This window comes from Acinonyx jubatus, chromosome B1, assembly GCF_027475565.1.
Source record: "Acinonyx jubatus isolate Ajub_Pintada_27869175 chromosome B1, VMU_Ajub_asm_v1.0, whole genome shotgun sequence".
NCBI classification, from domain to species: domain Eukaryota; kingdom Metazoa; phylum Chordata; class Mammalia; order Carnivora; family Felidae; genus Acinonyx; species Acinonyx jubatus.
In genome coordinates, this window is record NC_069382.1 from 39,427,916 (window position 1) to 39,446,961 (window position 19,046).

The following is a 19,046-nucleotide window of genomic DNA, read 5'->3' on the forward strand; positions in this document are numbered from 1 at the left end:
AAACCACTGAAAGAACACACAGGAAAGTGGTCATTAATGGGACAGTGGTGGGAGGAAGTGGAAAGAGTGATCTAGGACAGGGTAGAAGGGAAACTTCTTAGTGTATACCTTTTTTATTTTTATTTTATTTTTATTTTTTTATTTTTGGGACAGAGAGAGACAGAGCATGAACGGGGGAGGGGCAGAGAGAGAGGGAGACAGAGAATTGGAAACAGGCTCCAGGCTCCGAGCCATCAGCCCAGAGCCTGACGCGGGGCTCGAACTCACGGACCGCGAGATCGTGACCTGGCTGAAGTCAGACGCTTAACCGACTGCGCCACCCAGGCGCCCCAGTGTATACCTTTTTTATACTAAAGCATGCAACCATATGATCTACTCAATAAAAGCAAAACTAAAATAGAAATACTGAAATCCAGAAAGGCTGTCATGTTCAACTAAGCATGCATTTGGCCTGCTGTGTATCCAAGTCTGTGTTCTGAAAATACAGATTCTAAGGCCCCACCTAAAAAGATTCTTATTTAGTAGGTTTGTAGCAGGGTACAGCAATGTGTACTTTTCTTTTTAAACTTTCTAGGTATTTCTGATGCACAGAAAAACTCAAACAACTGGTTAACTTTAATCCTCTCATTTTGCAAATATGGAAAAGGGGATGTGAAGAGACAGACTTACTTCAATCATGTAGTGACAGTAGATTTGGCCTCAGGGCCCAAGTCTTTTGGTCCCAGTCCCATGTTCTTTCTACTTATCAACAATTATTGATGTGGCACCTTCCCCTCCCAGCGCCAGATTCTTAAAGCAGCTACCCTGAGAATTTGTGGTAGCTCATTACCTACTGCTTAAGCAATACTCCAAAGGTAGCCAGGGATTCAGTCAGATAACTATTCCAAAAGTTTTAAATCAAGTTTTGGTATTACAATTTTTAAAGTTAATATTTTAAAATTTATATTACCCTTCCATATTCTGAGCCAGTAAGAAACCAGGATTCTCTTGGTTCCCACTTTGCTCACATTCACATAGAATGAGATCATCTGAAGGACCTGGTTGTTGTGAGAACTGGTTCAGAACTAGTGCTTCAGAGACAGTATTTTTAGATTCGTTACAGAAAACTTAGAAAATAAAAAAAGTTAAAAAAAAAAAACAAACACCACCACCTTCCCACAGCTTTACTAGCATGTAGTCAATTGCTCCTAGGCTCTTAATATATATAAAATTATTTTATAAAATTTGTTAAAGCTAGTCATTAAAATATCATCCTATAATAAAATAAGGATGAATTTTCTCTAATTTTTAATACATATTCCTATCTATAAACAAATAAACTTAGATAATACTCTACTGGATCTTAGTATATCTATAAAGTAACACAAATTACATCTCTTTGTTTCTTTTTTTTTTTTGGTATACATTAGGCAATTATAATATCAAGGCATGAATAACCTAAGATCAGGAAGTATGTTACCTCTTCTGAAACTGCCACAGACTGTAGCAATGTATTCAGAATCCACTTTTTTAACTTCATTTAGTACAATATCCTAATAGAAAAAAAATTAAGTCAGTATTCTAAAAATGGCTTTTCAACAAGTGACATTGTCAATTCTAATCAAAGAACACAATTCAGCACACGCTTACTTGCATTTGTAACATCTCTTCACGAGGAATTCTTTTCTCAAAGTCCTCAAAATATCTATAAAGACAGAATAAGTAGACAAATGATTTTTGTGAAATTTAAATCTTCTTAAAAAATAAACTGCCTACCATATCAAGTGTCCTTATCCCAGTACATCATTCAAAAATCAAGACTAGCACTTAGTAAGAAGATAACAATAAAAATGGGGGGTAAGGGTAAGTTTGTTTCTTAACTTAGACTAAAATCTTTAAGTGTCATTCTTTATGCTATTCCAGATACTCCATCTAAACTTCTTTTAAATAAACTTCACATTCCTATACCAAGAGTAAGTAAATATATTTAAATAAACTTCACATTTCCTATACCAAGAGTAAGTTAGTATATTTCCAAAGTGGACTGCTCCCTCCACTTTGTGTGTAAGTCACAGGGTTACAGTTTATTGCTCTTATATCTTGCAAAATTATCATATTTTAAAACATTATCCTATGAATCCAGATAACATTATGCTATGTGAAAGAAGACATTCACAAAAGATCACATATTGTATGATTTCATTTATATGAAATGACCAGAAAAGGCAAATCTATATTGACAGAAAGTATATTAATGGTTGTCAGAAGAGGGGGTGGGGGTGGAGTGGGGGGGGGGTGGAGAGAGAGGCAGGTAGAGAGAAATGGGGAGTAAATGCCAATAGGTATGGGTTCTTTTTGGGATATAACTAAGATGTTCTAAAATCAACTGTCGTTATGGTTGCACAATTCCATGGATATACTAAAAACCACTGAACTGTATACTTATAAAAGGATGAATTGTATGGTATCTGAATTATATTTCAATAAAGCTGTTACAAAAATATCTCAGTATGAAATAACATCTAAAACTGATAAAGCACCTGCTCAAAACCACCTCTCACAACAACCAAGTTCTTCAGAAGATCTCTGTTAAGTAAATGCAAGGAAAGGGAGGACTACACCATCCTGGTTTCTGACCGGCTCAGAGTCTTAGAAAAGCAGTGTGAGTTTAGAGGATTATGGTGAGGCATCAACAGGGCTAACCTGCCAACAACACTACGTAAGACAGGAAGTGATACCTGCTTATGTACTATGCATTACAAAAGGGATTCCAGATTGTATCCAGCACACAAAATAATTACTGATGCTGATATACAACATTCCTACTAGTTATTCCAACACCATTATTTAGGTCTTTGGGTTTTTATCTTTTTCTTTTTTTAATTTAGCATTCCATACTCACATCCTAGCTTCTTGGGCAGACTCTAAACTTCTTAAGAGCTACACTGATCCTGTTTATATCCTTACCCCAGACCTGACACAATGCTTTCTACAATAGTTAAGCACAAAATAAACACCTGCTAACTGACTGATGCATTCAGTCCTATGTATTTTAAGAGGAAGTTCCTCCCTGAAGTCAAGAGCATGAGGGAAATACTCAACACAAGAAAGCAAACTAGAAGGCAATAACAAGAGGTGTGAAAACAGGCATATTCTCTACAAAAGCTGCAACAAATCTTAGTATCCTGAAATAGAAAAATGATTGTGTTTAGCTAAGTGTGAAGAATTATTATGGTGTATGGAAAAAGAATGGCTATAAAAAAATTTTACTTTTACATCTTAAGTGTCAAAATAAAAGAAAATTTGCTATCTTACTTCAGCCCAATTCGCTGATGATGGTTCAACTTATCTTCATGTTTCCTGAGATCTGTATAGAAGACATATAAAGTTGAGGTGCTAATTTAAACATTCTTGGGAAAAAAGTCGCTAAATTTAGTGATCCTTTTTACAAAGAACTACCAGGAAAATACACTGAAATGACTTTGAAAAGATAAAAAAATTCTGATATTAAGAACTAGACAAAAGTTTCTTCAAATCAATGTAGTAAAATCTAACAGTTGATTTCATGACTTTTATTTACTGAATCAAAATTTCAATTATAGTTACACAGAATAATAGATTAAACATGCCAGGATCATACCACACTTCACTGACTATAGCAAAAAGCAGCCTTATAAGAACCTATATTGCTTAATTTATGGTTCATAGCAGCAGTAGTAGCCACAACTTCTGAATGTTTTAGGACTACGTTAGTTTATATTGTCCATTTGTTCATTTACTCCTTCATTCAACTAGTATTTATTGAGTAGTAACTTGTATAGGCACTGTGGTTGAAATCCTGTTGAAAGGAAAAGTGTTATCTTCATTATTTTGATTAAAAAGCTGTCATATCATATCTGAAATCTAGAAGTGATGTTCCTTTACTGGGCATAAGTACAGGAGTAAGCCTTGTTAAAGAAACAGCAAGATAAGTATGCTTCCAAAGCAATTTCTACAGTCACCCTTATATTCACAAACATAGATTCTCTCTGGAGATATAAAATGGAGAAAAATAAAAATCTTTATAATACATGGAGCACTTAATATCTGTCATAGTTCTGTGTACATAGTAAACACTGAAAATGCAATGGAACTAATGAATTTGTAATATGTAAGGATATAGATGTTGACAGTTATATTACATATCTGTGAATTGTGAAATACTGTAAAAACCATTATAGCTGATCTCTGACACTCCCAAGGGATGCAACTTCTGTTTAAAAACAAATTCTTGACCCCTTTAACCAATATTTCACTCAGATAAACCAAATATGCCACAGGCAGAAGAGCCCAAACCCTCTCTGAGATGCAGATATAGTAGAGTTCATTCTCTTGCTATGTGACTCACACAAATTCTTAACTTTGCAGTATTACTAATTAATCATGCCTCTTGAGAGTCAGTTACCACTTTTAAGTACTTACTATGTACCAAGAACTGTGCACTAAGTGCTTTTCATACATTACTGCTTTAAATCATATGAGGTAGAAGTTATGATAGCATTTTGCAGCTAAGAAACCAAAGCACCATGATCATCCATTCTAATAAAGTGGTGGAGAATGGATTCAAACCCAGGTTCATCTCTAGAACCTATCCACCTAACCATTTCGGTTGCTTGAAGATAGTTGAATCCACAAATATTAAACCACCCAAATGCTGTAATAAATCTATCTATACTGTATACTGTACATACATACTATAATAAATATACTGTAATAAATCTATCTATATATAGTATATACCCTTTAAAAAGTATGAAGAAATAAATTATATTCAAAGGATTACTATACTAGGTTTAAGGAATATGTTTATAATTACTTGATTTAGGCTCTATTTTTATCACTTCTTTGAAATCAAAAATTCCTTCAGTAAGTATTGCAAGCCTCTTACAGAATCTTTCTCCATGTATATCACTTTGCTTTTAAGGCTGAATGTGTAGGATTCTGTTGTCTAAAATTTCACTAGAGAAACAAAAGCAATTTAAATTGTTTCAAAATCTACAAATGAAATCACTGCATTTAAATAAAGAAGCCACTTCCTCTTCTTCTGAGTTATAAACCTGAACAAGTTTAATATAGGAATAAAAGCTCTACTTTACATCTACTCTCTGCTATAGAGTTAAAATGAAAGTCTTACCATTCCTATTTACTAGTTGAGAAAAGGTTTTTCAAGTTCTAGTTTGCTAGAGCATTAACCATCCTTCAGGAGCATATGTGACCTGGGACTGGTGACCTATTGTACATACTCACCTTCTAATGTTTTAATCCCTTCATCTACAAACTTCCTTGCAGCAGATGGACTACAAAAAAAGAAAAGCATTATCTAAATATCAAGTGAAACTCAGGACCCCTTAATAACAAATAACCAAGTATGTCTTCTCTTGTCAAACATGAAGAGTTACTGTGGAGCTAAACAAGACCTGTTAAAATGTGGTGTGATTTTATCCAAAGAGAATTCCTGAAGTCTCAATCTAGGAAGACAACCACGAACCTGGATATGAAACAGACATCTAAGCAGCTAGGCGCTATAGTACACATATACCTTATTCATCAGACAGACATACAAACAAGAAAACAGTTCTTTCATTCAAACGATTAACTGAGGGCCTATTATGTGCCAGATACTCTTCTAGGTGCTGAAAATATAGCAAGAATAAGACAAATAAGCACCTTGGTCTTACCTACCTACTTACATTCCAGTGGGGAGAGAGAGAAAATAAATAGGTATATAAACAAATTTTTAAAGTATCAGGTAAATGAATTAAAATACGGAAAAGTGACGAGTGGCTGGGTCCTACTTTAGATTGGGTAGCAAAGGAAGGTCTCTGAAATGGTATTTAAACTAAAATTTTAATGACAAAGAGTATTTGTAGAGACACAGAAACAGATATTCATAGCAGAAAGGCAATATGGCACATAACAAGTAGAACTAAATTGGGAGTCCGGAAACATGGGTTCTAATTCTGACTTTGCCAGTTACCCCACTTGCAATATTCAGTGTTTTTCCCTAGAAAAAGAAGATAATAATAACACAGATGCTCTTTAAAACAACTTCTAATACTTTAGAAAGGCCCGAAGTCCCTGAGGAGTCATGTTCATTTTCAGTACTAAGTTTAAGAATTTAATATATTTTACAATAACTTTCATCAAAATGTGGCTATTTAAAGGAACAATCACATATCTAAAAGAATGCCTCATTCCATAAAGATGCGGCTTAAGCAAAGCAGTATAGCCTTAGTGGTTTTTGTTGTTTTTTTAAATTTTTTTAACATTTATTCATTTTTGAAAGGCAGAGAGAGACAGAGCGCGAACAGGGGAGGGGCAGAGAGAGAGGGAGACACAGAAACAGTAGCAGGCTCCAGGCTCCAAGCTATCAGCACAGAGCCCGATGTGGGGCTTGAACTTACGGACTGTGAGATCATGACCTGAGCCAAAGTCGGCCACTTAACCGATTGAGCCACCCAGACGCCCCTGTTTGTTTGTTTTTAAGATTTTAGTTTTTAGGGGAGCCTGGGTGGCTCAGTTGGGTAAGCATCCAACTTCAGCTCAGGTCATGATCTCCCAGTTTGTGAGTTTGAGCCTTGCATCAGGTTCTGTGCTGACAGCTCAGAGCCTGGAGCCTGCTTTGGATTCTGTGTCTCCCTCTCTCTGCTCCTCCCCTACTCATGCTCTCTCTCTCTCTCAAAAATAAATGTTAAACAAAAATTAAAACAAACAAACAAAAAGATCTTAGATTTTAAAGACTGGCATATCTTGACATTTGCAAAAATGTGGCTGGAACTACAGTGTATTATGCTAAGTGAAATAACTCAGGCAGAGACAGACAAATACCATATGATTTCACTTGTGGAATTCAAGAAACACAATATTAACATAGGGGAAGGGAAGGAAAAGTAAGATAAAAACAAAAAGGGAAGCAAACCATAAGAAACTCTTAAAGACAGAGAACAAACTAAGGGTTGCTGGAGGTGGGTGGGGAATGGGCTAAATGGGTGATGGACATTAAGGAGGGCACTTGGGATGAGTGCTGGGTGTTATATGTACGTGATGAATCACTGAGTTCTACTCCTGAAACCAATACTACACTTTGTTAACTAACTTGGATTTAAATAAATAAATAATTTAAAAAAAATTTTTTTTAACGTTTATTTATTTTTGAGACAGAGAGAGGCAGAGCATGAACAGGGGATGGGCAGAGAGAGAGGGAGACACAGAATCTGAAACGGGCTCCAGGCTCTGAGCTGTCAGCACAGAGCCCGACGCGGGGCTCGAACTCACGGATCATGAGATCATGACCTGAGCTGAAGTCGGACACTTAACCGACTGAGCCACCCAGGCGCCCCAATATTTTATTTTTTAAGTAATCTCTACACCCAATGTGGGGCTCAAACTCACACCTTGAGATGAAGAGTCACATGCTCCACCAACTGAGCCAGCCAAGTGTCCCACAACCTTAATGTTTTAATGTTAATCTTTATGTTGTCAAGAAGTGTTAAAGAAGCCCCCTTTGGTGCTAACTCAAATTTTAAGATAGAGATTCCTTCATTAAAAAATGCTTGGATGCTTGTCCCAAATTTATAAGGTACTATGTTAGGTGCTATGGAAAAAAAGTTTAAATGCTTAAGATAAATATCATGCTCAGAGAGACAAAAGAGGCATAATCTGGAGGGAGTGATAAGATGTACACAGAGCAAGTGTAGGTGGAGGTTAGAAGAAGGAGATTATATCTGACTGGGGAATCAAACTGGTTTTATGAAGGAGGTAACACTTGCCTTGGATGGACTTTGAAAGCAGAAGTAGCACCTGAAGAACCAGCCTCAGACATATAAGATATGGAAGAGTGAACTATATGGACAAAGACACAGAGATGGCAAGGTACAGGCTTTGAAGGGAAACAGAATATGCTTATTCTGTCTCACATAAAAAATAAAACCAACCCTACTACTGTGTCTACTTAAAAAATACTTCTTACCCGATGCCACTAACTCGAGTCAGGAAATTGATAGATGAACTCGTATCATCCTGCCGAATCTTTAAGAAAAAAAAAAAAAAGTCTAATAATGATTTTGGAATGCTCTGAGGACTCAAATGATCTTATTGGAAATATACCAGTCTGCTAAGAGACCTGAGGAGCCATTTACATTTGTTTGTAAAACCATACAAAAGTATTCACAAATAACCTCAGTGGTTATAGATGAATAACAAAGCAAATGAAGATATTTCATCTCTCATTTATCCAATACTTTTAAAAGGCTTATTCATAAAAGACCATAAGTGGTATAGTTACTATCACCAGGGTGAAATAAAATCATAAAAATGCTTTAAAGAGCTTAAGAATAGAATAGAAATTCTAAAATATAACAATCTTTTATCAAAGTTTATAACCTACCTTCTGAATGATACGAGGAGCTAATTGTAATACAGCTGCTAACAGTCTCTTAAAGGACATATAGAAAGGGGCACCTGGGTGGCTCAGTTGGTTAAGTGTCCAACTTCGGCTCAGGTGATGATCTCACGAGTCATGATTTTGAGCCCTGCGTTGGGCTTTGTGCTGACAGCTCAGAGCCTGGAGCTTGCTTTGGATTCTGTGTCTTCCTCTCTCTCTGCCCCTCCCCTGCTTGTGCTCTGTTTCTCTGTCTCTCTCTCAAAAATAAGTAAATATTAAAAATAAAAACATTTTTGTGAGAAAGAGAGAAACAGAACATGAGTGGGGGAGAAGTGGGAGGGAGAAAGGGAGACACAGAATCCAAAGCAAGCTCCAGGCTGAGCTGTCAGCACAGATCCCAACGTGGGGCTCGAACTCACGAACTGCGAGGTCATGACCTGAGCCAAAGTCAGATGCCCAAAGACAGCCACCCAGGTGCCCCAAAAAACATATTTTTTAAAAATAAAGGGCACATAAAATAAGTGAACAATTATTATTTTAGGGGAACAATATTCAAATTAAAAAAATAGAACCCTTAAAGCCATAAACTCCACTCCTCTCTTTTTCTTCTCCATGTCACCAGGTGAATGACATCAGTCACCCTGCAATGATGCTACATGATAGTTGCCCTAAAGACAGACACTAGAGGGGCACCTGGTGGCTCAGTCCATTAAGTGTCCAAATCTTGATTTCAGCTCAGGTCATAATCTCACAAATAGTGAGACTGAGCCCTGCAATCGACTCTAATAGCATGGAGTGCTATTAGCACTAATATAGCACTAAATTAGCACTAATTAGCACTAAATATTAGTGCTAATATGCTAATAGCATGGAGTCTGCTTGGGATTTTCTCTCTCCCTCTCTCTCTGTCCCTCCCCCACTCGTGCTTGCTCTCCTTCTCTCGAAATAAAAAAACACTTAAAAAAAAAAAAAGCAGACTATAATCAAATAAGCAAACAAGTTAAAATTTTACCTTTTCCAGCTTACGCAATTTTCCAGTCGCTAAAAATTCATCAATCTTTTCAGCAATTTTTGTTCCTACACCAGGCTAATAGAAAATTAAAAATATAAAACTCATATAAATATAATGCTTACCAAATCACTCAAAGATAAAGTAAAAAATGGGAAATGAAAAAAATGATCATCACATGACCAGTTTTAAAACCAAGGACACAGAAAATTGAGTCATGGTGAAAATATATTCTCCCAACAAAATCTTTAAATGACTGACAAAAGAGAAGTCCTAATAAAACAATTCTAAATGACTTATTTTTTAAATTAATTTTTGTTGTAGAAAAGAGAAATAGAATTGCAAAAAGAAAAATGCTAAAATCACTTGCTAATTTCATCACCCTGAAAATTAAAATAAATTGTAATCTCATCACCTAACATCTGCTACATAGCTTTCTCTGCTTAATACATAAGCAGAGTTATATGTGCATATATGTATATATGCACTCACAGTTTTCTTACAAAAACAGAATCATACTGCTTTGTATTTTCTTAACTTAAAAACAGATCATGAACAAATCTCCATATCAATATATAAATACAACATCAGTATCTTTAATGGCTGCATAGTATATCACTGTACGAATGTATCATAATTTACTTAACAAATACCCTACAGGTAAACATTTAGATAGTTCAAAAACTTTGATATAACCATGTCATGAATTTCCTCTAGAGCAGAGGTTCTTAAGCTTTTACATACATTATCATCACCTTGGGGATGCGGTAAAACACAGAAAGTCAATCTCACCTTAGAGTTTCTGACTTAAAAGGTTGCATTTCTTTCTTCCCTTCCCTTCTCTCCCCTTCCCTTCTTTCTTTTTCTTTCTTCTTTCTTTTTCTTTCTTCTTCCTTCCTTCCTTCCTCCCTCCCTCCCTTTCTTTCTTTCTTTCTTTCTTTTTCTTTCTTTCTTTCTCTTTCTTTTCCTTCCTGCCTGCCTGCCTTCCTTCCTTCCTTCCTTCCTTCCTTCCTTCCTTCCTTCTTTCCTTCTTTTTAAAGTAAACTCTACATCTAACGTGGGGCTTGAACTCACAACCCTGACATGCTCTACCAACTAAGTCAGCCAGCTCCCCCAGTAGGTTGCATTTCTAACAAGTTCCCAGGTAGTGATGCTGCTGCTGGTCTACGTACCACACTGAGAACCACTGCTCTAGAACTGTATAGTTCAACATGGTAGCCACCAGCCACATGAGACGATCTAAGTTTACATGATTAAAATGAAAAAATGCAATCCCTGAGTCACATTAGCCACACTTCAAGAGCTCACTAGCCAAATGCAGCTCATGGTTATTGTGATGGACAGCACGGCTCTAGAACATAAGCCCCATGAGAGCAGAGATCCTGTCTTTTTACTGCTTCACCTGAAGCACCAGGAGAATACGTGGCATACAGGTGCAGAACGAATGATGCTTATATACATCTATCTCTACTGGTTTCCTCAGGATAAATTCCTCAAAGTAAAATTGTTGGGACAAAGGAGATAGGCATTTTGCCAACATTCTGCCAAATTATCCTTCAGAAAAGCTGTAAATAACCAAGATTTCCATCATTAGTAACTGTATGTCTTTTTCCACATCTTTATCCATACTGTATATTATATTTGATAGTTTGATAACACCATACAGCATCTTGTTTTAATTTGCAACTCTGATTATTGGTCAAGTTGAACACTTTTTTCATGTTTTTTTCCTTTTTTATTTTTTCCCTTTAAATAAGTTTTTACAGTAGCTACAGGTTCATGGCAAAATTGATCACTAAGTACGGAGTTCCCGCATACCCTCAGCCCCCACACACACATAGCCTCCACAACTATCAACATCCCCCACCACAACGCTACATTTATTATAACTGATGAACCTACATTGAAACATCATCATCAAAGCCCACAGTTTTGGGGCGCCTGGGTGGCTCAGTCGGTTAAGCGTCCGACTTCAGCTCAGGTCACGATCTCGCGGTCCGCGAGTTCGAGCCCCGCGTCGGGCTCTGGGCTGATGGCTCAGAGCCTGGAGCCTGCTTCTGATTCTGTGCCTCCCTCTCTCTCTGCCCATCCCCCGTTCATGCTCTGTCTCTCTCTGTCTCAAAAATAAATAAACATTAAAAAAAAAATTTTTTTTTTAAAAAAAGCCCACAGTTTACATTAGTGCTCACTCTTGGTGGTATTGGTCCTTTTAAGTTAAATGTTCAAGTGCACAACAACATGTGTGCCAGTTATTTCCTATTGTCTCTTAGCCCTACGTATACCCTTCCATATTCTTGATTTATTTAATGCTTAATAAGTGTTCCAGGACTACTGAACACATATTCAAGTTCTGAAAACAGCAATTACCAGATAGAAATGAACAAGATTTAGGAAGCAGAACAGACTAGAAAATGGAAACTGCTCAGGTTTCTCATTTTCTTTATCAGAAGACACATACTGACTTGAAGCAATTTAAGCCTAGGCTATTTCCTATACCTAACATTAACGATTAAGAGGCAAACACTCATTCTGGAAATATCAGACTTCTAGAATTATTGAGAAGCACTCATATGTGCCAAAGAGTAGGTTGGTGATTTTTAATATAATAGTGGAAAGGAATAATGATGTGATATTCATATTTTCTATCTAATGTTTATTTTTTTGAGAGAGCACGCATGCACACACGCATGAGTGGGGGAGGGAGAGGGAGACAGAATCTGAAGCAAGCTCCAGGCTCTGAGCTGTCAGCACAGAGCCTGACACAGGGCTTGAACTCACGAACCATGAGATCATGACCTGAGCTGAAGTCAGACACTTAACCAACTGAGCCACCCAGGCGCCCCTAAGTGATTTTCATATTAAGTCCAGTCTCATGTAAAAGGAATTTTGCATATTTTTGTGGGGTTTTTTTTTTTAGAGATATACCATAAGCTCAGATTTGGGATGAAGTGCATTAAAGCTTGTCAAAAGTTTGAATCTAATAAATGAGCAGGTAATTAACATAAAAAAGGAAAGTCAATAGTGATAAAAGGGGAACAGAATGGAAGCAGAAGTGGCTCCTGAGGTTAACACTGGGTCAGTTCACCAGGAAAGAAACTCAGAATTAAAGCCCAATGTATTTATAACTTCCTTGGCTAGTCTATTTGGGGAGGATATACTGAAGTTAAGAACTGTCTATTGGTACAAAAGCTTTAAAACCTATACACCAGGACATCATTAGTATTGAGTAATTAATTCAAGATGAAGATGTGGCACATGATTAATGTGGATAATCTGTCACTCAATCATAAGATGTACAAGATTTATGGTAATTTCACGACTCTGAAAGGTGAAAATACAGGACAATTATGGCTCATATTTTGAAGGCTCTCATGAGAAAATTAAGGACAATCAAATATTGATAACCTAAATTCTAGAGGACTTTTGGGAACACAAATGGGTAAAGAATAACAAAAGAAGGTGATAACTGTCAGGACTTAGACCAATCAAAAGCCACGTCAGTTTGACATCTTTAACAAAAGATGAATTAAGATATGGTCCTCAATTTTCAGGAACTTGGAATCTTTTAGTGAGATTTAGATGAAAGAGAACAACCTATCAGGGGCGCCTGGGTGGCTCAGTCAGTTAAACGGCTGACATCAGCTTAGGTCATGATCTCATGGTTTGTGGGTTCGAGCCCCGCGTCAGCTCTGTGCTGACAGCTCGAAGCCTGGAGCCTGCGTCAGATTCTGTGTGTGTGTCTCTCTCTCTCTGCTCTTCCCCCACTCCTGCTCTGTCACTTTCTCTCAAAAAAACTAAATAAACATTTAAAAAAAAAAAAGAAAGAGAACAACATGTAGACTTTCCTAGTATATTCTTGGCAATACTAATATAAATTAGCAAGAGCCATGACCCTCTAGAAATTGTGATACACACAGTGACAGAGCATATAGGGCTTCAAGAAAATTACAGACAAGAGGGCTAAATGCGGTAACATACTAAGGGGCTCAATTATGTGATTAGTAGGTAAGATCTCTTTGGGAACACCAACTCTCACTAACTCACATAAATTCTTATACCTGTTATCAGAAAAAGAGCTAGGGACCAGACATGCCAATATGTTCTGTCACCACATTCTTGAGGACTAACCCTCAAGCTGAAATTCAGTGTGAATACATATGTATATGGCAGGGTATAGAAAAAAATTATAATTACATATATTTAAAGCAGAATTTCAATTTACTTTGACAATGAAACAGTATGACTGATATAGCATTAATATTATTCCAAGAAATCAGGAGCAGTGAAATCTGCGTATGTGGATCAAGGAAGCTTTGGAGAGGCAAATTTAATTTTCCAGTGGAACCCATCAAATTTGTACATGTGTGAACTCTACAATCAGCTTGCTCACTAAACTTACCAACTTCTTAGCTTCTGCTCCACTCTTTATTTTGTGTGGATACTTTGCAATCACAGATGCTGCTTTTCTATAAGAGGAAAAAAAAAAAAAGAAAAGAAAATCAGTTAGTTACAAATCCAGGGAGGTCTTAATTTTTCTTAAACTGGAACACATATACAAGCAAGTATTTAGCTTAAACTTTATCATAATAACTAATTTTCCACATCTGTGTCAAACTTAAAAAACTCAGATGAAATGACAGACCACCTGCATATCTTTTAGAAGTATTTTGAAAATCCTCACATTTGAGGATAGCATAATTTTAACCGTATATGTGAAACTAGGGAGATTCAGCAGACAAGTAGCCTTTCCTTTTGGGGATAAGCTAGTTTTCAGAAATTGTTTGTAACTCTCATAAAAATGTGCCACCTGGTGGTATTTAGACTACTAGATACCAAAGGGGTTTATGGATGGTTATTTTTAAATTCATGGCCTATAATTCCAACTGCATTCCGCCATGTCCTTATAGTTATATTCTTTTTTTCATTACTCTCATCTCAGTTCTGCATAAAGCACTGACCTGTGATTCTTGCCCATCTCCACACACATCCAGCTCAATAATCTGGTGACACACTGGGCACACCCTGGGAGCTTACCGATGGTATCCTGTCTGTAATTTCAGTGCTAAATATAGTTTAGCAATGATGCTGATAAAAAAGCCAGAGTACATCTAAGTCTAAAGCATAAATACCAGGTAGTCTTTGCATCCTTGGTTTTTCATTCTGTTCTAATACATACAGACCTTTAGATTTGGATTTCAACCTCTATTAGCATGTAACTTATGATGAGTCTGGAAAGGTATGTTGAGGACTGTTGAGGGAACTGTTTCAGTAAAGACAAGTAGTAACAGACAACTGGCATTATGGAGCAAAGCCTGAAGGGAAAAAGAATTAATCCTGAAAGGCCTTCTGTATGCCACAATGCATTTGGGCTTTATCAAGGTGAAGAGAAAATATTAATTATCTGATATGGAAGAATGGCAGGATCAGACAACTATTTTCAAAAGAATATACTGGCCACAATCAAGAGAAATGTATATCTGGGTAGGGAAATACATGCAGGCATCACCTGATTTTCCAGACTGATTTCCTCATTCCGACCATATTCCATAAGCAAACTGAACTACTGACTTCCTGGAAAATGTCATACTCCTCAGTTCTCAATACCTTGACACATTTTGTTTCCTTTCTTAGACTATTCTTCCTTTCACTTATCCCTTGACAGGCTCCTTCAAAACTAAACATCTCTCTGAAGCCTGGTGTGACATAAAATATAGGGTTGAATATCTCTGATTTTTAGATCATCAAATGTGTGGATGATAGAACAATTATTTTTTTTTGATAGAACAATTACTTTAAACAGGAAGTTACAAAAGATAAGGTAAGAAGCATAATCAGTTTTGAATTTTTGAATGGGAAGGGAAGGAGAGAGCTGAGGTTAATTTTGAAAGGGTGGAGATAAAGGTAATAGCAGCCTAAAAATCTGAAGAAAAGTCAATGAGATACAGATTTGGAGTCAATGACATAACCAGTATCCAAAGCCAAGAATGTTAAGACTGCCAGGGAAAGTATGAAAATGAGAAAAAAGGACAAAGGGCAGACCTCTGGGAACTCCTAGCATTGGAATACAGGTGAAAGAACAGACAGGAGTGCCATCGCAGAATTCAAGGCTAAGACTTGAATGCAATGAGCTAATGGTGGATGCCAGTGAGAGTTCAATAAGGTGAGATGTAGGTGACAGCATTTTCAGAGGAATGGCAGGATGACAATTATACCACAATGAGATAAAGAATGACCAGGGCTGAGAAAATCCAGATAAGAAACAGATTATTCAAGAAGCTTAACTGTAAAGTGGAGGAAAGAGACAGGAGCTAGCTAGAGGGTAGAGGGAAGTTAAGAAGGCTGTTTTGTTTTTGCTTGTAAGAGCTGAGGGACTTAGGACATGTTTGTGAGCTAAGGGGCACAAGTAACTGGATGTGGGAATAATGGCTATGATAAGGGTCCTGGTGAGATGGACAGGATAGAATGGATCCAAGGATCGGCCAAACACCAACCAGATGAAGATCTGATTCCATGAATTTCATAGCACAGACCTCATACACTGTTTCATTATGGCTTAAAATCAAACTGCATTTTCAGCAATTCATATTTGATGATGGGAAAAACACACATCAGCTACACCTATTTTGCAATCAGATTGGGAACCGATTAGAAACGATCCTACAGAGCTCTGCCCAAATTATCCCAGAAATATTGTAGTAAGGTACAACCACAGAGTCAATACCCTCAGTTGTTGCTTTTTTCTCCTCTTGCATATGGTCCAAATATCCACTGGCCCCTCAGCCCTGTTAACTGCCACACATCCCAGGATGCATGCTACCAGAGAATGCTGCACCGTCCCACCTGTAAGCATTGTACTTGTGGATTGCCTGGTTCACGTTCTTCTCAAAGTTTGCGAGTTCTGCAAAGGCAACAAGAGGCTCGGGTCAACAAGAACCACGAGTAAACAAACGAAAACGGAGTTTTCCAGAAGGGGATGTGACAACTTCTTAAGGGACAGTGACCCTACGCTTCTACACGGGCCAGGCCCAAGACAGCCCAAACAGTGACACAGGAGTCCCCTGGAGGACTGACATTCAGCCACCAGCAATGGGCGCTGAAGGAAGATCCGTACGGAAGACTACCCGCTGCAAGGGGCCAGACCCATCCACAGGGCTGTGGGAACGGGAGAGAAGGAAGGGAAGGCAGTGAGGTAGGAAGAAAGGAGAAGAAAGCCAGCGGCGCCTGGCGTGGCGCTAACCTGTGAGCATGTCCGTGATTCCCCCGTTGAGCGTCTCCTGTGGTGCCTTCCGTTTGCTCATGGTGGCCTGGACCCGAGGACCGCAGAGTGCTCAAAGCGGCGGACTGGCCCCCTCTCCCAGCTTTAAGGAGGGGCCGGGACTTGGAGAGGGGGGCAGGACCAACCCAGCACTGGCAAGGCCAGCGCGACCTACTGAACAATGGCTGCCTCTGACAGGGGGCGCGGTGCGCGGCGCGCGTGGTGACGTCACGCGCTGGGGGCGGTGCCGGGGGCGGGGCTCTCGCGGCTCTTGCTGGGTGCGAGAGAGACTAGAACCACCCGGCGCAGGAGACCTGAAAGAGAAAGCTGGGCGAGATGGCTGGTTTCGTAACGGGGTTTCCGTAGGAAGACCTGGATTCTTAACAAGACAGTGTCTGTTTTCCCAGTACGTTTCTCTGGAATCCTCTCCCCAGAAGGGGAAAACTAAGGAGTCCGACTTTGTGAAGTCAACTCAGGTAGTCGGGTGGGAGATAGCATACCGAGGATACTTTTGTGCACATATTGTATGTGCAAATAATAGTTACTGAATGCCCGAGGATAAGAGGCAAACACCGGCATCATACTTACTTGTGAAAACTTTCAGTAAGAATATGGTACCAGTGCACTGCAGTGGAGTTCCGTACTAGAGAGCAGGCAGGAACCTAGAATAAAATACGCCGTATTATAGGGAAGCCTCCTATAGGAAACTTTTAACAGATATGCCCGCCAATGTCAGAGTGTTTTATTTCTTATTCCCCTGCCTTTTGCGGTAGGGGCTAAAGAGAAAACAGTAGGATGCGGAGAAGTGCTTAACCTAGATAATGAGCAATGAAAATGTCATTAAAACATAATGACCTGGACACCTGGCTCAGTCGGTGGAGCATGCAACTCTTGATCTTGGGGTTGTGGGTTGCCACTCTTGATCTTGAGATGGTGGGTTGGAGCACCAAGTTGGGTGTAGAGAGTACTTAAAAATAAAATCTTAATGGGAGCCTGGGAGGCTCTTAAGCGCCAGACTTTGGTTCAGGACATAATCTCATGGTTTGTGAGTTAGAGCCCCACATAGGGCTCTCTGCTGTCATCAAGGAGCCCGCTTTGGTTCCTCTGTCCCTTCCCCGCTTGCATTGTCTCTTCCTCTCCCTCTCTCTCTCAAAAATGAACATTAAAAAAAATAAATAAAATCTTAAAAAAAAAAACCAACCATGATGACCCGTATCTGAGAAATTTACAGTTCTGCTTGAAAAACGGATATGTGACATCAATATTTTCACAGGTGTTTCTCTTGGGTTCATACTGAACTGCCAATTCCAGGCAATTGCTTTGTATGTAAATAAAATGAAAAGCTTATTACAAAATAATACATGGGTGCTGTAGAAATATTTGAAAATGTATAAATGGAGAAAAGAAAATTAAACAATTATCTCACCATCCAGCTTAACCATGATTAATTTTTTAGAACATACTTCTAGTATTATAATCTAGTCCTTTAAAAATTACCATTATTGGGGCGCCTGGGTAGCGCAGTCGGTTAAGCGTCCGACTTCAGCCAGGTCACGATCTCGCGGTCCGGGAGTTCGAGCCCCGCGTCAGGCTCTGGGCTGATGGCTCAGAGCCTGGAGCCTGTTTCCAATTCTGTGTCTCCCTCTCTCTCTGCCCCTCCCCCGTTCATGCTCTGTCTTTCTCTGTCCCAAAAATAAATAAACGTTGAAAAAAAATTTTTTTTTAATTACCATTATTTCAGACACTCAGATCAATGGAATAGAATAGAGAACCCAGAAATGGACTCACAAACGTATGGCCAACTAATCTTTGACAAAGCAGGAAAGAATATCCAGTGGAATAAAGACAGTCTCTTCAGCAAGTGGTGCTGGGAAAACTGGACAGCAGCATGCAGAAGAATGAACCTGGACCACTTTCTTACACCATATACAAAAATAAACTCAAAATGGATGAAAGACCTCAATGTAAGACAGGAAGCCATCAAAATCCTGGAGGAGAAAGCAGGCAAAACCCTCTTTGATCTTGCCCCCAGCAACTTCTTACTCACATGTCTCTCTCTGGAGGCAAGGGAAACAAAAGCAAAAATGAACTATTGGGACTTCATCAAAATAAAAAGCTTCTGCACAGTGAAGGAAACAATCAGCAAAACTAAAAGGCAACCGATAGAATGGGAGAAGATATTTGCAAACGATATATCAGATAAAGGGTTAGTATCCAAAATCTATAAAGAACTTATCAAACTCAACACCCAAAAAACAAATAATCCAGTGAAGAAATGGGCAAAAGACATGAATAGACACTTCTCCAAAGAAGACATCCAGATGGCTAACTGACACATGAGAAAATGCTCAACATCACTCATCATCAGGGAAATACAAATT

At 38.4% G+C, this 19,046-nt stretch overlaps 1 protein-coding gene across 4 annotated transcripts in view; it reads right to left on the bottom strand.

The window, feature by feature from the left end:
* Positions 1–16,870, bottom strand: part of POLB (DNA polymerase beta) — a 33,307-nt gene extending 16,437 nt beyond the window's left edge. For 2 of the 4 annotated variants that reach the window (XR_008295972.1, XM_015088493.3), the window contains exons 1-9: positions 16,648–16,868; positions 16,251–16,308; positions 13,810–13,876; positions 9,414–9,488; positions 7,988–8,046; positions 5,266–5,315; positions 3,295–3,346; positions 1,630–1,684; positions 1,460–1,532 (exon numbers count right to left, since the gene is read on the bottom strand). Coding sequence is in view for 3 of the 4 variants with exons in the window: in XM_015088493.3 (XP_014943979.1) it covers positions 1,460–1,532; positions 1,630–1,684; positions 3,295–3,346; positions 5,266–5,315; positions 7,988–8,046; positions 9,414–9,488; positions 13,810–13,876; positions 16,251–16,308; positions 16,648–16,708 (550 nt within the window). In the remaining variant the exon portion in view is untranslated. Of the gene's footprint in view, positions 1–1,459; positions 1,533–1,629; positions 1,685–3,294; positions 3,347–5,265; positions 5,316–7,987; positions 8,047–9,413; positions 9,489–13,809; positions 13,877–16,250; positions 16,309–16,647 lie in introns of all 4 variants that reach the window. The other 2 variants (XM_053216531.1, XM_053216532.1) reach the window with 2 other exon arrangements.
* Positions 16,871–19,046: the final 2,176 nt, after the last annotated feature.